We start from the raw sequence: 23,651 nt of genomic DNA, 5'->3' as shown, positions 1-23,651 counted from the left end.
TGTGTCACTTCCACGTGACTTTACAACAGTTGCACGGTTTGGAAGAAGCTTGCTGATGAATGAGTGGACAGGGATGGAACAATGTCAGCTGATTAATCTGGATGATAGATGTTGACAGCAGAAAATTACATTTCACAATCACCAACTGGGATAATTAATGAATGACTTCTAATAAGACAAATTATTTGAGACAACTTGCAAACTAATTTATTAACCAACATCACTGAAAAGTGCTGTACAAAATAGGTTCTCAAGACTAAAATGAAGGGATAATTAGCACAAAAAACAGTAGACTAAGATATTATAGTTTTTCCTTAACACCTTTGACTTACTATTATATATAAAATGCATACAACTGGATAGAGAGCAGTTTGCCTAGTCATACAACATGACCCTTACACAAAAAAAGCACATGGTCTTCAACTGAAAATATTAAAGCAGCTTGATATTGCTGACAGCAGCAGGCTTATTTTATGCCTCAGACTTTTCTCTGCAAATCAAGATCTGGCTTGACCGGCGTGTAAAGAATGAAAAAAAAAAGGCATCTTTTTCTTCAATTGAATATGACTGAGCTCAGCAAAGATGCTTAAACAGGTTCAACTTGTGCTGGCGTATAAGACCATCTGGTAAGAGATTGTTTTGAGCAGTTGAGATTGTTTTGTTTTGAGTTTTCTTGCAGTCCGAGGCTGGTTCACATTATGCTAATGCAGAAGGGACACAAACTAGAACAGTCATAGATTCCCATGTTAACATGGCCAGCATGAGTATAACCTTTTTGGTCTCAACGGATAGTTTCCCCAAATTGATATTTGCATATATGCATTTTAATCTGCTATGATACATCGCAGCAGATCTCACTATCATCTTGTAAACAAAGGGGTGATGTAACAAATGACCCCTGGCACTCGTTTCCACCTGCTGCACCTCGGCTGGACACTCTTCCCCCTCGTGCGCTGACCATTGCTGTGGATGGTTGACCCCAGGTATTTGACTCATCCACATTCACTATGTCTACTCCTTGCAACTTCACCATTCAAACTGTCTCTCTCTCATTCACACACATTTATTCTGTCTCACTTCTACTGACTTTCCTTCTTCTTTTCTCCAGTGCATACCACCACCTCAATTCAATTCAATTCAATTTTTTTCAGTTTTATTTTTATAGCGCTAAATCACAACAACAGTCACCTCAGGGCACTTCATATTGTAAGGTAGACATACAGAGAAAAATCCAACAATCATGCAACCTCCTATGAGCAAGAACTTTGGCGATAGTGGGAAGGAAAAACTCCCTTTTAACAGGAAGAAACCTCCAGCAGAACCAGGCTCAGGGAGGGGCGGGGCCATCTGCCGCAGGCTCTCTTCCACATGGTCCATACTCTCACTACAGATCACTATGTCGTCAGCAAACATCACAAACTATGTGATCCTGAACGCGTTTGTCTAATTATACTAAGTACCAGGGATCACTTTAATAACCAGACATGCTAGCATTAGCTAATAATTTAACACATCACCATCTGGTTAAAATATGTTCACAAAAAACAAGAACAGCATAGAAGAATCCAAAGTGCCAAAATCAAAGTTTCAAAACAGAGCTTCACAGCTAATGGGTAATGTCACAGTGGCTGTGTCCATTTTTTATATACAGTCTATAGTTTGACGATAAAAATGTTTAAAAATGTAGCAAAACAGGCTGGAATAAAAAATAAAATGATAATATCTAATGTCTTTACAAATATTGTGCACCATGTTTTACATGCCTTAAAGCCCATCTGGCAAATCAAGACATTCAGCCACATCTGCTCTTACTGCAGCATTTACACATAAATAGAAGAGAATATAAGCGAAAGCCAAATAGCTGTAGTGTGACCACGCATTTACTTTTTTTACATAAATACCATTCTCTAGTGTTTATCTTGGCATTGTCATAGCAAACGTTAACCCCTCAATCATGTCAGCTACATTATTAATAACTAGTTAATGCAATTAATTTTATAGAATGTAATTGCAAAGAAAATACATCTTTGGATGACCCATTAGCCTACTCAACAGAGGAATGTAGCTTGGAAAAACTTGTCTAATCGCATGTGTTAGACATAGAAAAATCATGTACTGAAAAAGGGTTTATATACACAGCAATAAAATTAATTTTAGCTGTATAAAAATGTTTTAAAGAACTATTTAAACAGCTAAATTCAAATCTGTAATCCATCAGTGAGAAAGGGGACCCTGTTAAAACCTTGTGCTCGGCAAGCAGAGCCTCGTCAATTTCAACAGACCTGTGGGATGAGCTAGTGAAAAAGAAACCGCCGTCCTCTCTCTGCTCTGTCATCCCAAATAAGTTTAAACCTGATCGTAAAGAGGGAATAAATGAACCCTAAAGCATGTGAAGCAGACGCAAGATTAAGAGGTTAGACTGGGTTACAGAAACAGTGGAGATTGACGGATACCACTGTAGAGCGAGAAACGGCACCAAAGAGACATCGCTGTAAAAATGGATCATGCAAAACTGCGTAAGCTGAGCAAATCCTCTCAGATCCAATGCAAAGTATCCGCCTGGGATAAACTGAGCTGTACAGAAGATGTTAGAGAAGCTCACCTTCCTGTGTTCTTGTAAATTCAGGGAAGAGGAGCATTTTCTGTTGCATATGGTGCATGTGAGTTTCCGTCGTGCACTCCCTATAAAGAAACAAACAAAGTGCATTACAAAACTCCACGTACAGAGCTGTTAGCAATGAACAACAATTTTGGTACACTAACACATCATTACGTGGTTAAAGAAAAACACCAAATGTTTTATTTGTCATTGAACTCCCTTACTCATAGCCCCAGTGATCCCACCATTTTGGGACCAGTGACACCCTCCCTTTATCCCCGTCTGAATTACATGACCCACATCTGTTGCGTCTGATCCACTTCCCCCTTCGCCCACACATTCACACACACACACACACCACTTAGTTCTGACTGCACTGGGAAAAAACATAAAGGCGCAGATCTCAGCTCCATCAGCCTCTCAGATTAATGTCTTAATCTCGGGTTGATATGTAAGGCTGCACAGATTCCCACTGCCCTACATCCCATCATAAATAGCTATGGAAGTCCAATTATCTGAAAGAGTGAGCTGCCCCAGCACACACAGGTCAGCAATTATGGAACACAAGTAATTAGAGATGTGTCTTAACATCGCAGAGATTTTAACTGATCGAGGTCATGCACTCTAACTGCAGTTCCTTGAGTGCTGAGGCTGCTAATGGACGATTATCTTTATTACATGAAAGTGCTACGCATGTGTACAACAGAGAGAACAAGGCAGTGAACATCACAGAGAAACACTGCGAAACAGAGAGAGACAGAGGTGCCAACCTGTGTGAACATTTCCTTTATGCTTCTTCAGAGCGTCTTTGCTCTTAAATCTTTTGCCGCAGCTCTCGGCTTTACATATAAACCTGGCATCTCCTTTACAGGCTTCCTTATGTTGTTCAAAACTGCACACACAGAGATATCAAAGATGAAAGGAGAAGAGGAAGAGTTATGAGTTACAGAGTAACAGTGGTGCAACTGCATGCTTTACACTGTCCTGTACTATGGTTTGGATGATGCATGTTACCTGGACTCTGAGCCGAATGTGTAATGGCACAGGGAGCACTGATGGGCTTTGGAGTCAGCTGATGGGTCTAGTGACTCAGAACAATGCAAAACACTGGGGGAGGATTGAAAATAAAAACAAGTCCAGGATGACTACCACAAATAATCAAGAGCAGAAAAACATCAGCGTAACATTATTAAAAGATTTTCCACTGAAAAAAGTCAAATTATTTTCTTCTTTTAAGTAAATTTAAAAAAAAAACTGAATTTAAACATTTTTTGAAACAGACTCTTCATTCAAATACTGCAAAATAAAGCTAAAGCTAGCACCCATTTAGCTTAAATTAGCATTAAGAGTTAAAAGAAGGGAGAGCAGTTAGCATATCTATGTCGAAAGGTAAAACTAGAATGAATGCCTCCACTAACCACTCACGTTCAAGCCTCTAGGTCTCTATGCCTGCCCAGACTAATGTTAAATATTTTGTAAAGACTTGTAATAGCCAGGCACCAAAGACTGTTGCTAATTCAGTTTTGGGCCAAAGATGAAATATGACATTAATTTTACCTGATTATGGCTTTAAATATTGGCCAGTGTTTTGTGCAATGTGATCAAATGTATTTACTTGATGTTATTATATGTTTGTGTTAGATTGTGTCAAATAATAGCGTATAAACTGTTGCTTTATGCCATATTAATGTTTTGTGGGGTCAAAGTGATACACATACTTCATCCTCGACTCGAAATCAAAAATTGGGCCAAACTTTTATCTATCTAACACATAATCTAATCAGTTCCCTGGATTGATTTAGCATCTCTTCAAACTTCAGACTTCTCAGAGATCAGAGAAACGTTGAGCATGAAATAAAACTACACTAGAAGTAATGAAAGAGTAAACCCACTGGCGCTGCAGAGCCTGTTTGATGGGAAACTTTTTGCCACAGTTCCTGCATTTGAACTCCTTCTCCTCTGTGCTGGGCCTCTGGTGCAGACTCTGGAGGTGGGCAGCCAGGATCTCTTCACTCGGAAAACTGCTCTCACACAGCAAGCAGGGGTGGTCCTCCTTCTTTATTACTAGTTCTATTAAGGTTAATGAACACAGTACGACATACTGTAGGGCAAGTTTTTTTTTTTTATGTGTGTGCTATAAACTGATCACCTGTAAATGTGTATACATAAGAAGGCAAACTAAAACATTCCACTGTACCCATTTCTACAAGGTGCTTGGCCTCTTTACTGTTCTCATCTTCATCTTTAATATCCTCTTCCTCTTCTTCTTCCTCCTCTTCCATATCACTGTCCAGGTAGCCTATCAGGAGCTCCGTGTCTGTCTCTATGTCATCCACAGCCAGGTAGAAGATGTTCTCCCCGTCCTAAAAAAAACACAAACACAGCCTGAACATTGGCTGAACGTGACTCGATATATTTAACAATGTAAAAATAAAAAATTAAGCCTGGCTGCCCCTGGGGGGGTCCGGGACGGGCGTGGAGGCTTGGGGGTCTGGGGGTGCTCCGCCCCCTGGTCTGGGGTGCTGGCCGGGCCTTGGGGGCTTGGGTCCTGGCTGTTGTGTCGCCAGAGCAGTGGGCGGGTGGGTGCAGGGGACCTCTGGTGCATCGGCCCAACTAGGGGGCTCTCTAACTGGTGGGGAGGTTGTTATATCTTTGCAGGTGGTCTCCTCACTACAGGAGCTCACTCTGCAGGTGGGGGGAGAGATATAGGAGAGGTGGAGAATGAACTCAACCTGGGTGTCTATTGTCTTGTGTAGTTTGGGAGATGGTTGGATGATGGGGTGGGTGCAGTTTTCTCTGGGGTGGAGTCAGGTGGGCTGCCCCGGACTCTGTGGGGCTGGGCGGTGCTGCTGCTGCGGGCCCCGGTCCGGATGGGCCTGGGCCCCCTTGCCCTGGTGGGTTCCAGAGTGTGGGGGTGCCTACTGGGGTCAGCGGGGGAGCTTCATACCCTGGTGGACGGGGCTATGGCTCCCCACACTCCCTAGCAGATCGTTACATGGAGAAACCTTTGGAATACAAGCATGCTGATCCACACAGGTATGCACACAGGTGTACAGACGGGTGTTCACAGACGCGGACTACAGCTTTCTTGGCTGCTGCCTCAAAGCACATTGTGCGCTGTTTATCTTGCGTGCTGCATAATATCGTTTAATATTTAGTATCTACTGTTATCTACTGCTAGCTAGTTTATTGTGATGGTGCTGCTTTTTTTATTATGTTGCTCTTTTTTTGGTTTGCTTTCTCTTCTGTTTTTTTTTTTTCTCCATACAGGTGATCCAGGTGTTTTGTTTGTTTTTCTTTCTTTCTTCCCCCCTTTCTCACAGTCTCTTCTCCCCTTTGGTTTGCTTTCTCTCCCTCTCTTTCTTTCATTCTTTCTCCCTGTCCTATCCCCCAGTCATGTCTGTCCCGTTTGTAGCAACCGAAAATAAAATAAATTCATAATTATAATAAAGGTCAATCAAATGGACCAATATGGCAAGGCCATGATGATCCACTTGGTAAAATAAATCCGCTTGGCATCTTTCTTGGCCTTAAGACAACAATTCTGATGGCTAAAGATCCAAACGGGACACATAAAAAATTAAAAATTAAAAATTAAAAATTAAAAATTAAAAATTAAAAATTAAAAATTAAAAAATTAAAAATTAAAGTCAGTTGCTAACAGTTTTAACCTTCTGCGGTAAGGCTAGCTGAACTTATTACACCCTGACAGCAGTCTGTTAATGCTTGATTGAGGCCACAGGTCAAACGGTGAAACTCTTAAAAATATTGTCATTCACTTCCCTGCCTTAAAGGTCATGTTAATAAAATCAAACTGTCATTTGGTTTTTAACTATGGGACCCTAAATATACATAAATAACGATTAAGAGGATGAAAGCTACACAATAAATGTCACCGTTGATGAAACACAGAGATTTAACTCACATGTGTGACCTTTAAAAGACCGATCACTCCGTGTATTCAACTATTAATGGCAGCAACTTGACCCTCAGACCTCAAATGTTCATCTTCTCTTCCTTGGACTTTCATTTTTCTCCCAAGATGAGCGGATAACCTCTTTTCATCTTTCACATAGAAGCGCAGAAGCTGAACTTTCCCATATCCACTATACTGTATTCACAAGACTGTGAAAATCGACATTGTGCGTTTGGAAAATTCTGCATATTTTCCGATTCTCATTTCCCGCATAACTGTAGTTAACACATTATTTGTCAATATAATAACTTTATAAAAGCTGGTCTTGGAAATAAATTAAGAAAAGGAATTTTGCAGCTGCAAAATATTCCCTCAACAAAATCCAGAAAAATGTATAAATCCTAAGGACACCAAGGATAAAAACAGAGAAAAGAAACAAATACACTTCTCTCTTTCTCCAACTTAATGTCCTTTTTACGTTAATAACAGCCTTTAACAGTTTAAACATCTGGCAACAAAGAGACTTCGAGCCAAAGTAATTTGTTTTGCAATATAAATGAACTCTGAATTTTTTTGGCAGAAATTTCCCTTTTTGCCTTAAACCTTTAATCATTAGAAAAACAATCAATTTTCAAGCAGTATTCCATTTCAGTTCAGCTTGTAGGTCTCCAGACTTTTTTCTTACCCGTGCTTTTTCTACTAACGTTGCTCTTTTGCAACTACTTTATCTCGCATGCACATCTGTGATTTTTCACACAACAAAAACAATAAATAGCTGCTGAAAAAAGCCTGTCATTTCGATCTTGTTTTCAAGGTTTTTTCCAGAAGAAAATAAGATTTCCGTATTTTCTGAGATCAAATTTGAAATAATTTACATAATTTCGAACTTCGGGTTTGGAGGTTTGACAGATGTCTGTAATATTTATCATTTTCTTTCTTTCAGGAAGGTCTGAGGGATTCATTGTCTGCAGAGTGGAAATGTACCTGAATGGCTGCCAAGTTCTTCTGCTCCTGTGAAGGCGCCTGATGGACAAACCGCAGCCAGTTGGCATAGCGGGGATTGCTCGCATCCAGAATATACAGAACATCTCCTTTACTGCCACGGACCTAGAGAGGGGGAAAAAAAGAAACAGCAACGACATGAGCTGTCAGATGAGAACAACTGATTCTTTTTCTTCTTCTTCTGCTCTCATTGCCTTCTTTGAAGGTTCGTCTTCTGTACATCAAAGCGTGCTGGCCTTACATATGAACACCAGTGTGGCAGCTACAGATAACTACATCACAGCGTTTCTACACAAGACGAGATAAGACTGACTTTCAGTCAGGCATTATGGTTCATTTGTCTGCAACGTAATTAAATGTTTCCTTTATCACAGAAAAAACAAGAATGTACTCAGACAGACCCACAAGCAGCTGCATCGTGTGATAAAGGACTGATCTGGGGCTTTTTTGCATTGAATTGTCATACAGGTTTTTATAAGAATATTTACTGTGTTTAGTTGTATTAATGCTACACAAAAACATGTTTCTTAAAGTTGTTATGTGTCTGTTTTCTCCGCTGCAGCTGTTTATGGTTAAACTGGTCTTAATACAGTTGACTAGCTGCTTCCACCAGAGCGGTTATTTGATTGGTTCAGTTTGTCTCCTTTTTTATACAGTACTGTGCAAAAAGTCTTGAGTCACCTTTCTATAAATTTAGCTTCCAGTGATCCAGACTTTCTTGTAATTCTTTAAAGTGGTCTTGAGAAATAGTTCTACAGACTTTCTGAACTTTTTATCTGAACATTGGCTGCTTTTTCACTCATTTTCAGTCCAGTCCTTGTATGTGACCATTTTTAAAGGAATGTTTTGGTTTAGTTTGGTTTGGTCAGCATTAAAACACTGACTCATTCAAGCATAAACAGGCACAAAGCTTACAACATAACTAAAAGAAGCAAAGAACCAAGTTTAAATTACATCTTTAGGCGCTTTAGTTGAATCTATGCGGGAAAAGCCAAATATAACACAGTTTGAAAGACATAAAATTGTTTTTATGGACCAAATAATAGCTCTCAAAGAGCTATTAGCTGAAAACTTGGCATGGGTTGCAGTGTTTCCTTAAAAAATATGTGGAAATAGGACAAGTGGAGAATAAAAGAAGACATGTTAGGCATCAGACAAGCAATATCTGAAAGTAATGACTTTAAGAAATAGAAAAAAATCCAGCAAAGACCTGACAAAGGACCTGAGAGGTGCCTCTGGCCCTTCAGTTGATCCATCTACTGTTCACTGAAGCATCACCAGAAATGGTCACAGTGGAACCGTGGCTGTCAGGAAGCCATTCTTAGTAAAGGGAACCAGGGAGAAAAAACTGAGGTATGCCAAGTTACACAAGACCTGCATCCAAACCTGTAATTTTTGGTTCAAATCATCATCAGTATTTATGGAGGTCAGTAGAGAGGAACAACACTGAGCGTCTGCATCCATCTGTAAAACGGGATGGAGGCTGTCATGGTTTGGAGCTGCATTTCACCCAGTGGCATTGGGAATCTTGTCAAAATTGATGGATTTTGACACCATCAGTACCATCTGTTAAGTGTGATTGGCAACAGCTTGATTTTTTCACGTGACAGTGATCCCAAACACACTTTCAATACAGTAAAAGCATACCTGGATTAAAAAGATGTGCAACACTATCAGTCATGAATCAGAGAGTGCTGACTGTGATGATGAATGAGGGCAGGCATAACAAATATTGACTTACAAAATGTATATATGCAATATATACTGTTATTTATACTGTATTTCCTTGTATGTTTGCACATGTTTCAATAAACTGTTACACCCATTTCCAAATTTCCTAGCAAAGGATAAGGAAATGAGGGCTGGCTATAGATGTTTGCACAGTACTGCAAGATTACTCATCCAGTTAGAAATGGATTTGAATGAAATTTTCACCAAAGACTGGTCTTGGCCCAATGTGGTTAACACTTGGAGTTGATCCCAATCCAGTGAAAGATTTTTTGGAATGATGCTTTGACATTGTGAGACTGCAGGATTGGGTACTATTTATTGTCAGGGGTGGTGACATTTTTTGACAAATGTATCTCTTTGGACTTTGAACAGAAATTTAAATGAAACCATGTGACAAGACCAACACTGACTTCTTACAGACATTTTAAACATGACAACAAGACACCACAACACCCTGATTATTATGGTTAAAAATCACAGGCCAAAATGCAGAGAAATACCGGATTAATCTTGAACAGGGTATTGGATTGCGGTATCTGTTAAATTCTTATTAAACATAAGATTTTATTCTGAAATATAGCTTGTAGCTATAGCTGTCGTGTTATGCAGCATCACAGAAATAACACTGTTGTAGTAATTGGAAAGATTCGGGTACGTTACAGCATTTTACATGTTTGGTTTTTGCTATCAGAGGTGCAGTCGTGGGAACTCTGGAGTTAAAACTACTTGGTCTGAAGGATGTCTGTCAAACTGGCTGAAGATTCAGCATTTCCATTCCCTGAGGTTTTAAATTTTTAAAAAAGAAGCGCATTCACCTCCCACATCAGCCTGGTGTCCGAGCTTTCATCCAACTCACTGGGCAGCTTTTTCTCACCAGCAAAGGGGCCAAACTTTTCTCCCTTTAACACAAACAGAGGGATCACTTGTCAAACACGATGCCTTTAAAGAAAACAGTGGCAGCCAAAAATGAATGACATTAAACCATAATAATACACCCCAGAGGACATGATTTCTGCACTGATGAGTGTTGGGTGGATGGTGGGCCCGCCTACTGTTTAATGTGACATGTACATGTGTCCCTCAGTACGGGACATTTTTCCTTTTGACTTCCCAGGGGGCGTGGTCAAATTGTGCCGCTCTTCTTGTTGTATTCATGTTCACACTCTGCAACTTTTACCACACATTTAAATGACCAAACATCCCCAGTACAGACACTTCAACCCACTCATCCTCCGCAACATTCCCACCTCCTTTTCTGCATATATGGCAACAATGGGTGGGGGGACATGAATGTGAATGTATAAGTTAATTGGCGTGAACAGTTAAAATCTTTACGTTGGATTTAACATGGATGTCTATCCGCGGAACGAGCCTTCTTTGCAGGCAGGAATACGTGAAGTGAACCCGGAGAAACAGCCGGAGTTACTGTAGCTACGTGGCACTTCACGTCACAGACGCCTTGGCTTCTGGCTGAGATTTTGACAGCGACTATCAGTGGGAAAAGGCGAACAGAAAAAAGTATCTACACCTCTAGGAGTCTCTTAAAAAGCAACACGAAACTTTTCCCGCGTGTAAACCTGGTTACAAAGTTGCCCGAGTCAGAAACTACAAACCTTTTTGACTCGCCTCGCCGTGTATAGACCGATTCCATCCTGGACCTTTGACGACTTCAGGGAAAATCTGTCTGGCACATACATGCCCAACATTGTCATCGCTCGGAAATGTTTCCTTCGGTGACAATTAGTTGGCTATCAGATATGTCAGCGGAAGTGAAAAGGCATTGTCAGTATGAATTTAGAGCAGATAGTTTCTTCGTGAAGGGGTCCAGGTTGAACTTCTGTTGCTCCTGCTGCAGGAAAGCGAAGCAGCGCCCTGATTGGTCCAAAGTTTGTAACCAGAAGCTACCTTTTCTGTCGAGCAACATGCTGCTGCCTGTTTCATTCAGCCTGCACTCCCAGCTTACCCAGTCTGACGATGGTTGTGCAGGAGTATCAGAGGAGCTACAGAAATGAAAGTAATGACATTATTTAATAAAGACAGCTCACTTAATGAAAGGCTCCATTAAGAGCTCATGGATTAGTTTAATGAATCTTTTAGCTTTAGGAATAGATAAAAGTTTCCATACTTTTATTTAATGTTCTGCAAATTTTTAACTCTAAGTGGACATCTTATGCTCATTTCCACATTTATATGTTTATTCTTATACATTACAACAGTAGTTTTTCCTGATTCCCAGGTTAAAGTAATCGGTGGTTATCTGACACCAATACTTGGTGCAGTCCCTCAGATCGTACAAGCTGTTTTACCTTTGAGCCAACTTTGTTGATTGGCTATTACTAGCAAGAAAAAGGTTTGAAAAGCTGGTGGGTAGGACTCATGCGCCTAAATAATTTGAGTGATATCTACTCTCTTTGAGATCATCAGAGCTAAGACCAGAACAACCGCTGAAAGAGCAGACTGAAGCTTGAGCTTTGTGCTCTCAGGGATTACTTATACATACACTGACCTCATTATTTGAATCTTTGGCCATGACTAAATATGAGGTTGCAGCACTATCACTGTATTATATGGCAAGAATAAGGTAAAAAAAAAAAAACAGATGTTACTGTTTGGTGGGAAATAATTCCCACCCAAAAAAAAAGAAGTAATATAAAAGAGAAGTACTTCAGAGTCATTTTGTGTAGTTGAGTAAATGTACTTAGTTGTATTTTAGCACTGAGTATTCTCTATATACAAATGCTGGATCTTAGTAACAATGTAACTACCATAAAGGGTAACTAGATGGATATGTTATTGAGCATCTGTTTGCCCATTTAAGTAAGACTGAAATGAATTCATACATACCATCCAATGAGAAAATATATTACACTAATGCAGTTGTTGTGTAGACTGTAGGAGCTTCATGTGCCAGTTTGATCATCACTAAAACTACTTACCGTTAGCTCGCAGAGATTAGTTATTACATAGAAAAATGTTGCAATACACTTCAATCCTGCACTTCACATAGCACAGAAATACAGTCCCCCTCAATTACTCCATTCTCCATTAACCCCAGAAACCTCACAATATTGTGATGTTCTGTGTGTTTTGGCTTGAACATATCTGTTCTGTAATTCAGAAACCACACTGTACCAACAAGCAGAAGACCAGAGGCCTGACAGACCCTTTCAGTCTAAAACAGTCCTAACAGCAGGCCAGAAACCACAGTTTACCAACAAACTCAGGCTGCTAAGACAGATTTCTAGATGTCTGTTATAGACTCAACCACAATGCTCAACAACCATGTGAACCAAACATTTATTTCAAAGTAGACAGTGTCCTGCAAGTGAGGATGATGGTTTTCCATTGTTGGTAAATGATGTCCAACATTTCATAATCTCAACGTCTTTGAACCTTTGTTTTATAATAATGAAATAAAACAAAATAATGGTACATATGTGTTTGGCCTGTTTAATTCACATCTTTCTGTTATATATAAATTACAAATCAAACAGATTATATTTCTTTTGATATGTTTTTCATTCACTGGCTCGTTTTTAAATGCTCATTAATGCAAATATCTAATTAGCCAATTACGTGGCAGCAGTTGTGTGCATTTATGAATGTAGACACAGTCAAAACAACCCACTTAAGTTTAAACTGATATCAGAATTGAGAAGACGGGTTATTTAAGTGACGTTGAACGTCCTGTGGTTGAATGCACAACATGTCGAACCTTGAAGCAGATGTGGCTACAGCAGCAAAGACAAAGAAACTGAGGCTACAGTTCACATGGGCTCAGTAAAATTGGACAATAGAAAGAGGAAAAACATTGCCTTGTCTGCTGAGTGCCAATATCTGCTGTGACCTTCAGATGTTAGGGCCAGAATTTCATGTGAACCACATGAAAGCATGGATCCATCCTCCTTTGTATCAACAGTTTAGGCTGGCGGTGGTGTAATGGTGTGGGGAATCTTTTCTTGGCAAACTTTGGTTCCCTTAGTGTCGACTGAGCATCTACAGCTACAGCCCATCTGTGTATTGTTGATGACCATGTCCGTCCGTTTATGACCACAGTGTACCAACTCCAGCAGCTCAAATCACCTAAAAATGGTTTCTTGTGATTGACAATAAATTCAGTGTACTCAAATGGCTTCTAGTCACCAGATTTCAATCCAAAAACGGTACCTCTGTGATGTGGTGGAACGAGAGAGTCCTATTATGGATGTGCAACCCACAAGTCTGCAGCAACTGTGTGATACTGTCACGTCAATTTGGATCAAAATGAATGTTTGCAGTAGTTCCAGGGTACAACCATATACTATCAGTGTGTACCTAATAAAGTGGCCGGTGAGTCATTATTCCTCAAAGGGAACATTGGATTATTATCTTATTGGTTCTGTTTTCCAGTAAAAGCAGCATTACTGTCCTATTAAAGTGCTGGTTTAACTATGTAATTGTAAAAATGTTCATTTAAAATGGACTGCAAGTCAAAACTTTACTTCTCAAAAAAGAAAACAACGTTGAATAGCATCACTATTATTTGAGGAGGCTGAGAAAATGGACTTCAGACTGGATCAGTGTAAAGCGAATACATGACATTTGAAATTAAAGCTCTTTAAAGTGATGCCAGATGACTTTTCTTTTGTTCTTTATCTGACAAACAGTTCAAGCAGCCAACACTGGATGTGGTTTCACAACAACCATAACTCTTGAATATGGTGCTGTGGAAACGCTGAAAGTAACAGACCTCGCATTATCTCCATTATGTTCTTTTTTTTATCTCCCCCTCACCTTGATTTGTTGACTTTCGCCCTGCAGAGAGAGATTAGTATCATCTCTAATCACCGACTGTTTGTGTACATTCTTTTTCTGAACACCTCTTCAGCAAACGTCTCACCCTTTTAATCAGCAGCATGTCAGTGCTCTGTTGGTTTTGTTTACTGTGTTTATAGCCCGTGTTTATGCCACTTGCTTCCTGTTATGTTGTGGCTCTATGCCCAACTGCTCCATGATTGGTCCATATGACAAGCGTTGGTAGACGGCTACGAAGAAGACTGAATCATGATGTACGCGTTTACATCAGAGTCAATGAGCTGGTGCGCTTGAATGTCTCGACTGCTGTTTTTACAGGATTTGCGCTTCAAAACGGGGATAAACATGTCCTTCAATAGGGATTTTTTTCCTCCCAGGTCACTTTTGTATTCGAAATGTTTTCATCAGTGGCTTGGAGTCATATTCCCAGTGTATTCCGGAGAGTTAAGCCATAGGAGAGGGTTACACTTGGGTGACAAGCCTGATCACTGCACTGAGAGGGTCTTTGTGCGTGCCTGCCCCACCCATGTGCTTCTTGGTACATTTCTGCTCCCCCTCCAACCCCGACCTCTCTGTCAGTGCCTTGGCCTGTCAGGGCAGGACGATCAAATGTCATGACCCCTTTTTCCCTCTGTGCCCTCTGAGGACCCTCAAACCCATTAACTTTCACTCGGCTTTCACTAAGATCCCTTGGTTATCCCCAACACCTGCATTGAAGACACAAAGAGGCTCGCAGAGGAGTCTTCCCTGAAAGCAGGGACACCATTACGTTATTTTAGGATCAGTGAGAGTCTGTGGTGGTCTGTACAGATAATTCAATATTTTTGGTGTTAGCGTATCTTGAGCTAAGTTTAGGCATACTGGAATCATCCAAAAATCCCATGGTCTAAGCAAGAATCTCAAAACATTTACTACTAAATGTGAGAAAATTGAATTTTTTCATGTTAGATTTTAAGTTGTCCTCGTTTAATAAAATAGTCATGGAGTTGCACAGGGTTCAGTGCCTAGATGTCATGCAGATGACATGAAGTTGTAGTCATCTATGAAGCAAAATGACATAAATCAGCTAGATTAAGTGCAGATAGTTCTTCAAGGCATAAACCTGCAATGCTCTACTAAATTCTGACCCCTCAGGTCAGAGTTCCAGTCAGAAAGTTGGAGAAGCCCCACCAACACCAACTTCACAATTCAAGATGGCAGCAGTTTGCATGAATAGTAGTAAAACTGTCAAACTTGTCATCTGTACTACTTTTTGGTATATTTGTGACTTGCTAAATAAGTCGTCTAAAAAAAACTGGCCAGGCTCTGTCCGTAAATGTGCTCCATCAGCGTTTTTAAGCACAAAAACGAAGGACAGCATTGTATTGCTAGCCTACTACTACTACACTGAGAAGGCCAATTTCACACATGCACTACACCTCTAAATCTTTCTAGACTTTACCTAGAAGTGCTGCATGGGTAAATACAAAAGTCAAATCCACTCTTGGACTCATTTGAGAAGAGTTCAGGTAAGTGTTCAGTGGATGCACAATGTGCTTGAGGCTGTTATCTTTCGAAGCTTCTGCACTCTGTTTAACAATCAACCCTTCCCTAAACCAAAAACAGTATTTCAGTGAGAACACATCCTGTTAGAGCCAATCTATAGAGAAATATTTTGTGTGATACCGGAAGTGTTAACGTTATTTGGCTCTTTTGTAAGTGTTCGCTAACTGTCAGTCTTGACGCCCTCCAATGAGGGGGCTGGAAATGTTAGAGCCAATCTACAGAGAAATATTTTTGATACTGTTTCAGTTATTATGTTACATGTATGATTTTGTATAATATGTGGTTAGAGAATATATGCACAGCGCATGTGTGGTAGCAGGTTAGAATGAGCCAGGACGGTAATGGAAATGTGCGCTGTAGCAGCAAATAGTTTATTGACCGTGATATCGTTTGTTTGTATGTACAAGTTAGAAATAAATCTGGACAGCTCATATTAAGAAGTGAAAGAATTATTTTTTCAAAGCTTGGGACAGAAATTCGCCACTACACATCCAGTCCAGATCTATTGTTGTATGCTTAATATAAGAAATATTAACAATATCCTGACCTGATTGAAGACAAACACCACCTTTAGTTCATATGGGAAAATTGCTCAGGACTCCACAGACATGCTAGCAGCTCAGTAAGGCATCACAGCAGAGCTTCAAGTTAAACAGTAGCACGCACACAAGAAATCTCTCTGCTGAAGTAGGCTGCAGATGTGTAGAAACTGTGGGTTACCGAGATCAGCTGATCTGCTGGGATTATGGCTGAGCTTCACTCAGTTATAGCTGGGGTTTTTTTGTTTTTCTAACAACAAATGATTTTTGTGAAAAGGCATAGTTTAATCCAAACAATGGTCAGGTCCTAATCTTAACCAGTTCATTTCAACTAAAAGCTGAAACAAAAGATGAAAAATAAATAAATAATCCAACTAAATTACAAAAAAGTCAAACAAAAAGTGTCTTCCAAGTGAAATAGATCAATTCCTCCACCACAGCCTGTTCCTCAGGATGACTTTGTTCCGTCATTCTGCCAGACCTAACTTAACACCAAACTTCCTCGTCTACATTTCCTCGGCCTGTTTCTTTAAAGTTGCAAAGTTGTGTCATTACAGCAACAGGACAGGTCAGTTATGAAAATGCTGGAGGAAAATCACCAACACACGATAAATGATGGACCAACCCGTTTAACCAACATGCCTTGCAAGATTAAAGCTATGAGAAAACAATGCAAAACGGGGGGGACTTTAAAAAAAAAAATACTGCCAAAAGAGAGGGTTAGATTCGCCATAGGACATTCCCTTTGAACGTGAACGTACCCAGCCCTGGAACTGAGCCACTCATTGCTGTGCTGCTGGTTGAGACTCTGAAGGCCAAAAACTACAGAAACCACATTTAGGGCACAGTGAAGGAAAGCACTGCATTGAAATAAATACTCTCAGCATTCCTTTTTTTCTAAGTAAATATTTTCACTGGGGAAAAAGCCTCAGTTTGGCAAACATACAAATGGTTCCACACAAGATTTTCCAAATGGATGGGTGCATTTTTCTGAAATCTCTCAAACCTGATACTGTAGATTTAGGGGCCAGACCACCTTTTGTTTCATGTTTCACAAACCCCCACAGTTCCTTACCACAGCTCCCTATTTCAAGGCTGTCGTTGAATAGCCAGCAAACCATTTCCTGAAGCTCCGAGGTCACTGGATAAATGATGTTTTCATTTGACAACCCCAGGTCGCCGCTAAAGGAGGGTCTTCAGAGGGAGCCTTTTGAAATTACAGTACTGATGAAGCGTGAGAAATTACAGGCACTTAGAAGTGATTTCATGAGCACAAGAGAGCTTAGGGACCACCCCCATGCAGGCAAGAGGGACCGATGGCAGTGAGTACACAAACACACATGGCCTTGCATGTGCACAGTGTTAATATATAAACACATCCGCACACACACATGCCCCCCCACACACACACATATCTCCCTCAAGTGCAGATGAATCAGCACCATAACAGTTTCCTCATCCTCAAATGCGTATCATGTGTTGAGGATTGTTTTTCTGTGTACGATAATAAAATTGACCTTACAGTTAAGTACATGGTGGAGTTAAATGAAAGTCATATTCAGGAGCCAGTCATTGTGTTTTTTCACTGCTTGAGTTATCCTAATGGAGATCGGCTGAGACGAGTAATGCCCGAGGGCCACTGGTCCCTCTCCACCCTTCCTGGGAATGGGCTCTCGGTCAGGATGGGTTTGGAAGGAAGCCTCCGATTTTTTTGCCTGGCCCTCTGCTAAATCAGAGCTATGTAGAGCTGGTTTGGACCTGAGCCTTGGTAATGATCTATCCCTGGAACAGCTGAAGTGGAATCATTTTCATCATGGTCTATGCCTCTTTAGTCCCTAGAAGGGGTTCCCTCTGTGTGCATGTGTCAAGTTTTCAAGCATTATAATTTCATTTCACACTGTTTACTTTGGTGATTTGCAGCACATTGCACCAGTGTGAAACTGAATCATTTAATTTAACCACCCACAAGTATAGTACCAACCCAATAGATAGCAGAAGCCCTTCATTCACTTTGCTATTGAGTTTACACAAAACAGTGTTTCCCTACTTTTCTCTACAACAGAAGCTGGAGTCAAAGCCCCCCCAGCGTGCCCGTCTGGTTGCTGTCTGTCTCTGTTTGGATTCTGTTCGAGCCTCGACTCTCTTTTCACGATCTCTGTCCAAAAGTGTCACTCAGCTCTAAGTTGAGCAGCAAGTGCATTCATGCACACTTACACAAAACGCTCGCACAAATGCCAACTCCTGAAACCTCCCTGAAGAGAGGGTGATGGAAATTCTGCAACAAATTAACAGCTATAGGACTACAAAGCACATCTGTGACATTACATTGGCTTGCTCAGTTTAACAGTACAAACGTTTCTTTTCTTAGGCCTCTGCATCTGCTGAAATGTTACACTACTTTAACAGCAGTTGAAATTCTTTTAAAATAATCTTTTTGCGTTTCTTGTTGAGAATGAGGTTAAATTATTCATTAGAGTGGCGATAAATAATCGCTGACTCAGTTGTTAAATTAATCTTCAAAAAGATCTGATTGGTCAGATCTGTTTATTTTCATGCAAAAAATCTGAAAAATAAATGCTGCAAATTCATCCAACAAAATTCCAGAGTCGGTGCGAATGGCTGCGTTAAGATTAGGTGAGTTCAAAAGATATTTCTAACATGCAAAATTTTCACATGAATTTTATGCGTCTTGTGTGTAAAGTCCTTAACAATGGTCACTGGTGAGCTTTAAAACTCTAGGAGGCAGTTTTATTTATCATGCTGCTAGCAACTGCTAGCTAGTTAGACTGGCAGTTAAATAATCATTTTGGGTAAAGGTATTTTTACAATTTTTAGTTTTGATTAAGAAACAATTTTAGCTTAAAATTCCTTTTGATGGTACACTGCCCTGTAAAAGTGAGAAGGGCTTCTTAGATCTAAGTTGGGTGAACACATAAAGCCCTTTTCCACTAGTACCTGGTTGATTTGACGTGACTCGACTCGGTTTATGTTGTTTTCCATTACAATTAAGTTCCACTTAATGTGCGTGGCAATTAGCCGATATTTCTGTGACATCATTTGTGCAACATGAACACCACAACAATGGAGGAAGTCAAGTCGATGGTGTACCTGCTGCTATGCAAATGGCTTTTGACAGACTCAGAGACCACAGTGTTGCCATTTTTCTCAATGCCAGGTTTCAAAAATGGCGTTTTTGATTTCTGCGAAAGAGACGTTCATTAGACTCACTGAGTGATACCACTGCCACAAACTATGGGTCTTTAGCTAGCTATAAGAAGAACCTAGCTCTGTATTCTCTGTAACTACGATAAAACAGACGAAAGAAGACCTAGACTCCAGTCACAGAGGCATAAAGACTGGTTGGCGACCCCACCTGGCAATGTACAAAACCCTCCGTGTGAATGCTTTGGTTGCTAGCATATTGCCAAGCTTGCTCACAGTATTTAGAGAAGATATTGGCATGCCTGCACACACTCGCTAACCACCAAGCATGAGTTAAACTTGAAAAGAATGTTTGCTTTCAAAGTAAAAGTTTGAAGCTGAAAACAAGTCATTTTAAAAAGCCCAACTTTCAAACTGTGCAACCTCAGATCAAGTTGGGATATTTTAGGTGTGGTACCATACACCTCTTTGCAACAAGCAGGACGACTGCAGGAGGTTTGCTTGCGACTAGCAAACAACCTCCTACAGTTACCCACTTATCATCTGAGGAACACTAATTTTTGCATTTTCCCAGTGAAAAGTGGTTCCCTTTGTGACTGTTGCTTTAATTTCCAGAGGCTCGGCCACTAGCTAGATGTCTTAGTGAAAAGTAAGGGACAACCGTTGGGGTGAAGGAACCAAAAATTGCAGTTTCTTTAACTGTCACTTTAGGCTGGCTCCAAAAACAAGTTCTTCTCCGTAGACTCCATAGACTCTTCTATATGGATAGCTTCCCCCTTCAAAGCAGCAGTATGGTGGATGACTTTTGTTATTTCTCATCTATCTGGATACTGAATGTATCCAAATGGATTATGCGCAGGCCACTGTAGCTGATTTCTGTCTGCTAGGCCTCCGTTCCACAAATCAGTTATTCAGCTGGACCTCTCCACTGAATTCATGCTGTTGGTGCTACAGCTTATTGATGCAGGTTATTGGCTGATGCCTTTGAATTCCACCCTCTCGTCCAAATATGGTGGCTAAAACAATATGGTGATGGATGGATGATGGATGATGGCTCTGGCGACAGCCATCTATTTTATGTCATCACTGTTTTCAAAGGATAATATTTATGAAATATTTCAAATTAAAATAGGTCAGTTTTGACTTGAACACAGTAGGAGGGTTCATTTTTCCTCCATACAGGATTTCTTTTTTGTGCCACATAAAGCGCCTAAGCCACCAGAAAATTACCAGCAATATAATATTCCAGTGCTATGATGGACTGGTGGCCTGTCCAGGGTGTACCCCGCCTTTTATCCCATGACAGCTGGGATAGGCTTCAGCCCCCCCGTGATCCTGAATTGGGTAAGTGGAAGAAAATGGATGGAAAATGGACGGCTGGATTATTTTTTAAATTAAGCTCTTTGTTTAAAATGTTTGATAAGAGACATCAAAAGCCTTTGAGCTCAAACATCTGGCTCTATGGGCGCAACTAACATTTTATGACATTTCCAGCCACAGTTTAATTGAGGTGTTATGTACAGATTATTTGTTTTATTCCATACACTGATCACTTCACATAAGCCCCAGAATCAGAGCCAGCTCTTCCGTGCACTGCTGTCATTACTACACCACTTATCCAGGCCCTACATGTCTGTCTCCACTCCTCGTCCTACTCATGTACACACATATATACAAAACTCATACATCAAAGCGCTGCACTCGATTCCACGCAAAAGATAAACACGGGAAGCCCTGCAGATGGTTAGCTCTAGGATAGAGGTTTCTCTGTATGTTCATGTTTGCATGAGTGTTTGTGAGGAGATCTCCTGAAAGATGTTAGAAAAATAGAAGTGTCTGTATATTTCTTTCCATCTTAAACCTCTTGGGTGGACCAAAGACGAGGACTTTTTTTTTTTTTTTAGCACACAGCAGATATTATTCACACATGTAGGATAACATTTGAGCAGAGCTGGCCAGCTTTATTAGTGGCAGTTTACAGGGATATCTATGACAGTCCCATAGCTCTCTGGAAGCTCCTTTACATTATTTCGGGGTAATGGCAGGTTAATGGAAGCCAGGTGGAGCCTCACTCCACCAGGAGCACTTGATTGACAGTGAACTGTGTTGATGAATTGGAGTGCAGCTACCCACAATCAGGGTCGTGATGGAAACATGGCAATTCTCAAACAACAGTTGCTTTTCTTGGCCTCAACAGAGGCGCCATTTCCACTCATCTAAGACTACTCAGTACATGTAGATATGGTCATGCATGTGCGTCTGGCTTTTCTCTTTGCTTGTTTGTGATTAAATGTGTCTATTGACTAAATACTATTGCACCAAGTCCCTCGAATTTGAAGCCTGGATTTTGAGTGTAAGCACTTAAAAAAATAAGTGGAAATGAACAGCGACATTGCTTCATAGAGGGTGGCCTGTTCAGTGTCACTATGTTTATAGTGTAGTTAAAACCATTTGGAAAGTGCGAAGTCCAGAGTAGGATTCTGATGATTGTATTTATGTTTATTTTGCTTTAGAGCAAGGCATTTTTCCCCACTTAAATATAATCAAGATTACGTTCACAGAGTTACTTGGTTTGACTATTAGCGATAAGTGGCTAATTTTTGATAGCTACACTCAACAAAAATATAAACGCAACACCTTTGTTACTACTCCCATTCCCCATGGGATGGACGTAGAGACCTAAAATTCATTCCAGATACACAATATAACCATCCCTCCCAAACAGTGGTCACAAATTCAATTCAATTCAATTCAATTCAATTTTATTTATATAGCGCCAAATCACAACAAAAGTCGCCTCAAGGCGCTTCATAGATACAGAGAAAAACCCAACAATCATATGACCCCCTATGAGCAAGCACTTTGGCGACAGTGGGAAGGAAAAACTCCCTTTTAACAGGAAGAAACCTCCGGCAGAACCAGGCTCAGGGAGGGGCGGCCATCTGCTGCGACCGGTTGGGGTGAGAGAAGGAAGACAGGATAAAGACATGCTGTGGAAGAGAGACAGAGGTTAATAACAGATATGATTCAATGCAGAGAGGTCTATTAATACATAGTGAGTGAGAAAGGTGACTGGAAAGGAAAAACTCAATGCATCATGGGAATCCCCCGGCAGCCTACATCTATTGCAGCATAACAAAGGGAGGATTCAGGGTCACCTGGTCCAGCCCTAACTATATGCTTTAGAAAAAACAAATCAGTCCAAATGTGTGGTAGTGGGCACATCTGCTATATTGAGATAATCCATCCCATCTCACAGGTGTGCCACATCAGGATGCTGATCTGACATCATGAGTAGTGCACAGGTGTACCTCAGACTGCCCACAACAAAAGGCCACCCTGGAATGTGCAGTTTTTTGCGCTATTGGGGGTCTGGGGACCCAGAACCGGTCAGTATCTGGTGTGACCACTATTTGCCTCATGCAGTGCAACACATCGTCGCATGGAGTCTATCAGATTGTCAATTGTGGCCTGTGGAATGTTGGTCCACTCCACTTCAATGGCTGTGCGAGGTTGTTGGATATTCGTGGGAACTGGTACACGCTGTCGTATACGCCGGTCAAGCACATCCCGAACATGCTCAATGGGTGACATGTCCGGTGAGTATGCTGGCCATGCAAGAACTGGGACATTCTCAGCTGCCATCTGCCCTGAACAATGTGAACCATGATTCATCCGTGAAGCGCACACCTCTCCAACGTGCCAGACGCCATCGAATGTGAGCATTTGCCCACACAAGTCTGTTACGGCGACGAGCTGGAGTCAGGTCAAGACCCCGATGAGGACGACGGGCATGCAGTTGAGCGTCCCTGAGACGGTTTCTGACAGTTTGTGCAGAAATTGTTTGGTTGTGCAAACCAATTGTTCCAGCAGCTGTCTGGGTGGCTGGTCTCAGACGATCTTGGAGGTGAACCTGCTGGATGTGGAGGTCCTGGGCTGGTGTGGTTACACGAGGTCTGCGGTTGTGAGGCCGGTTGGATGTGCTGCCATATTCTCGGAAACGCCTGTGGAGACGGCTTATGGTTGAGAAATGAACATTCAATGCACGGGCGACAGATCTGGTTGACATTCCTGCTGTCAGCATGCCAATTGCACGCTCCCTCATTGCTTGTGGCATCTGTGGCATTTTGCTGTGACACAAAACTGCACATTCCAGGGTGGCCTTTTGTTGTGGGCAGTCTGAGGTACACCTGTGCACTACTCATGATGTCAGATCAGCATCCTGATGTGGCACACCTGTGAGGTGGGATGGATTATCTCAATATAGCAGATGTGCCCACTACCACACATTTGGACTGATTTGTGACCACTGTTTGGGAGGGATGGTTATATTGTGTATCTGGAATGAATTCTAGGTCTCTAC

The 23,651-nt window shown here is 41.0% G+C and overlaps 1 protein-coding gene across 2 annotated transcripts in view; it reads right to left on the bottom strand.

Moving 5' to 3' along the window:
* Positions 1-11,180, bottom strand: part of prdm5 (PR domain containing 5) — a 47,674-nt gene extending 36,494 nt beyond the window's left edge. Inside the window, exons 1-8 of one of the 2 annotated variants that reach the window (XM_026159325.1) lie at positions 10,862-11,180; positions 10,064-10,147; positions 7,500-7,622; positions 4,797-4,962; positions 4,492-4,669; positions 3,614-3,706; positions 3,370-3,491; positions 2,603-2,682 (exon numbers count right to left, since the gene is read on the bottom strand). In XM_026159325.1, coding sequence (XP_026015110.1) covers positions 2,603-2,682; positions 3,370-3,491; positions 3,614-3,706; positions 4,492-4,669; positions 4,797-4,962; positions 7,500-7,622; positions 10,064-10,147; positions 10,862-10,960 — 945 coding nt within the window. In that variant the 5' untranslated portion in view covers positions 10,961-11,180. The remainder of the gene's footprint in view (positions 1-2,602; positions 2,683-3,369; positions 3,492-3,613; positions 3,707-4,491; positions 4,670-4,796; positions 4,963-7,499; positions 7,623-10,063; positions 10,148-10,861) is intronic. The other variant, XM_026159323.1, reaches the window with a different exon arrangement.
* Positions 11,181-23,651: the final 12,471 nt, after the last annotated feature.

Source organism: Astatotilapia calliptera, chromosome 23 (assembly GCF_900246225.1).
Source record: "Astatotilapia calliptera chromosome 23, fAstCal1.2, whole genome shotgun sequence".
In the NCBI taxonomy this organism is placed as follows: Eukaryota; Metazoa; Chordata; class Actinopteri; order Cichliformes; family Cichlidae; genus Astatotilapia; species Astatotilapia calliptera.
This window is presented reverse-complemented; position numbering and strand designations above follow the sequence as displayed.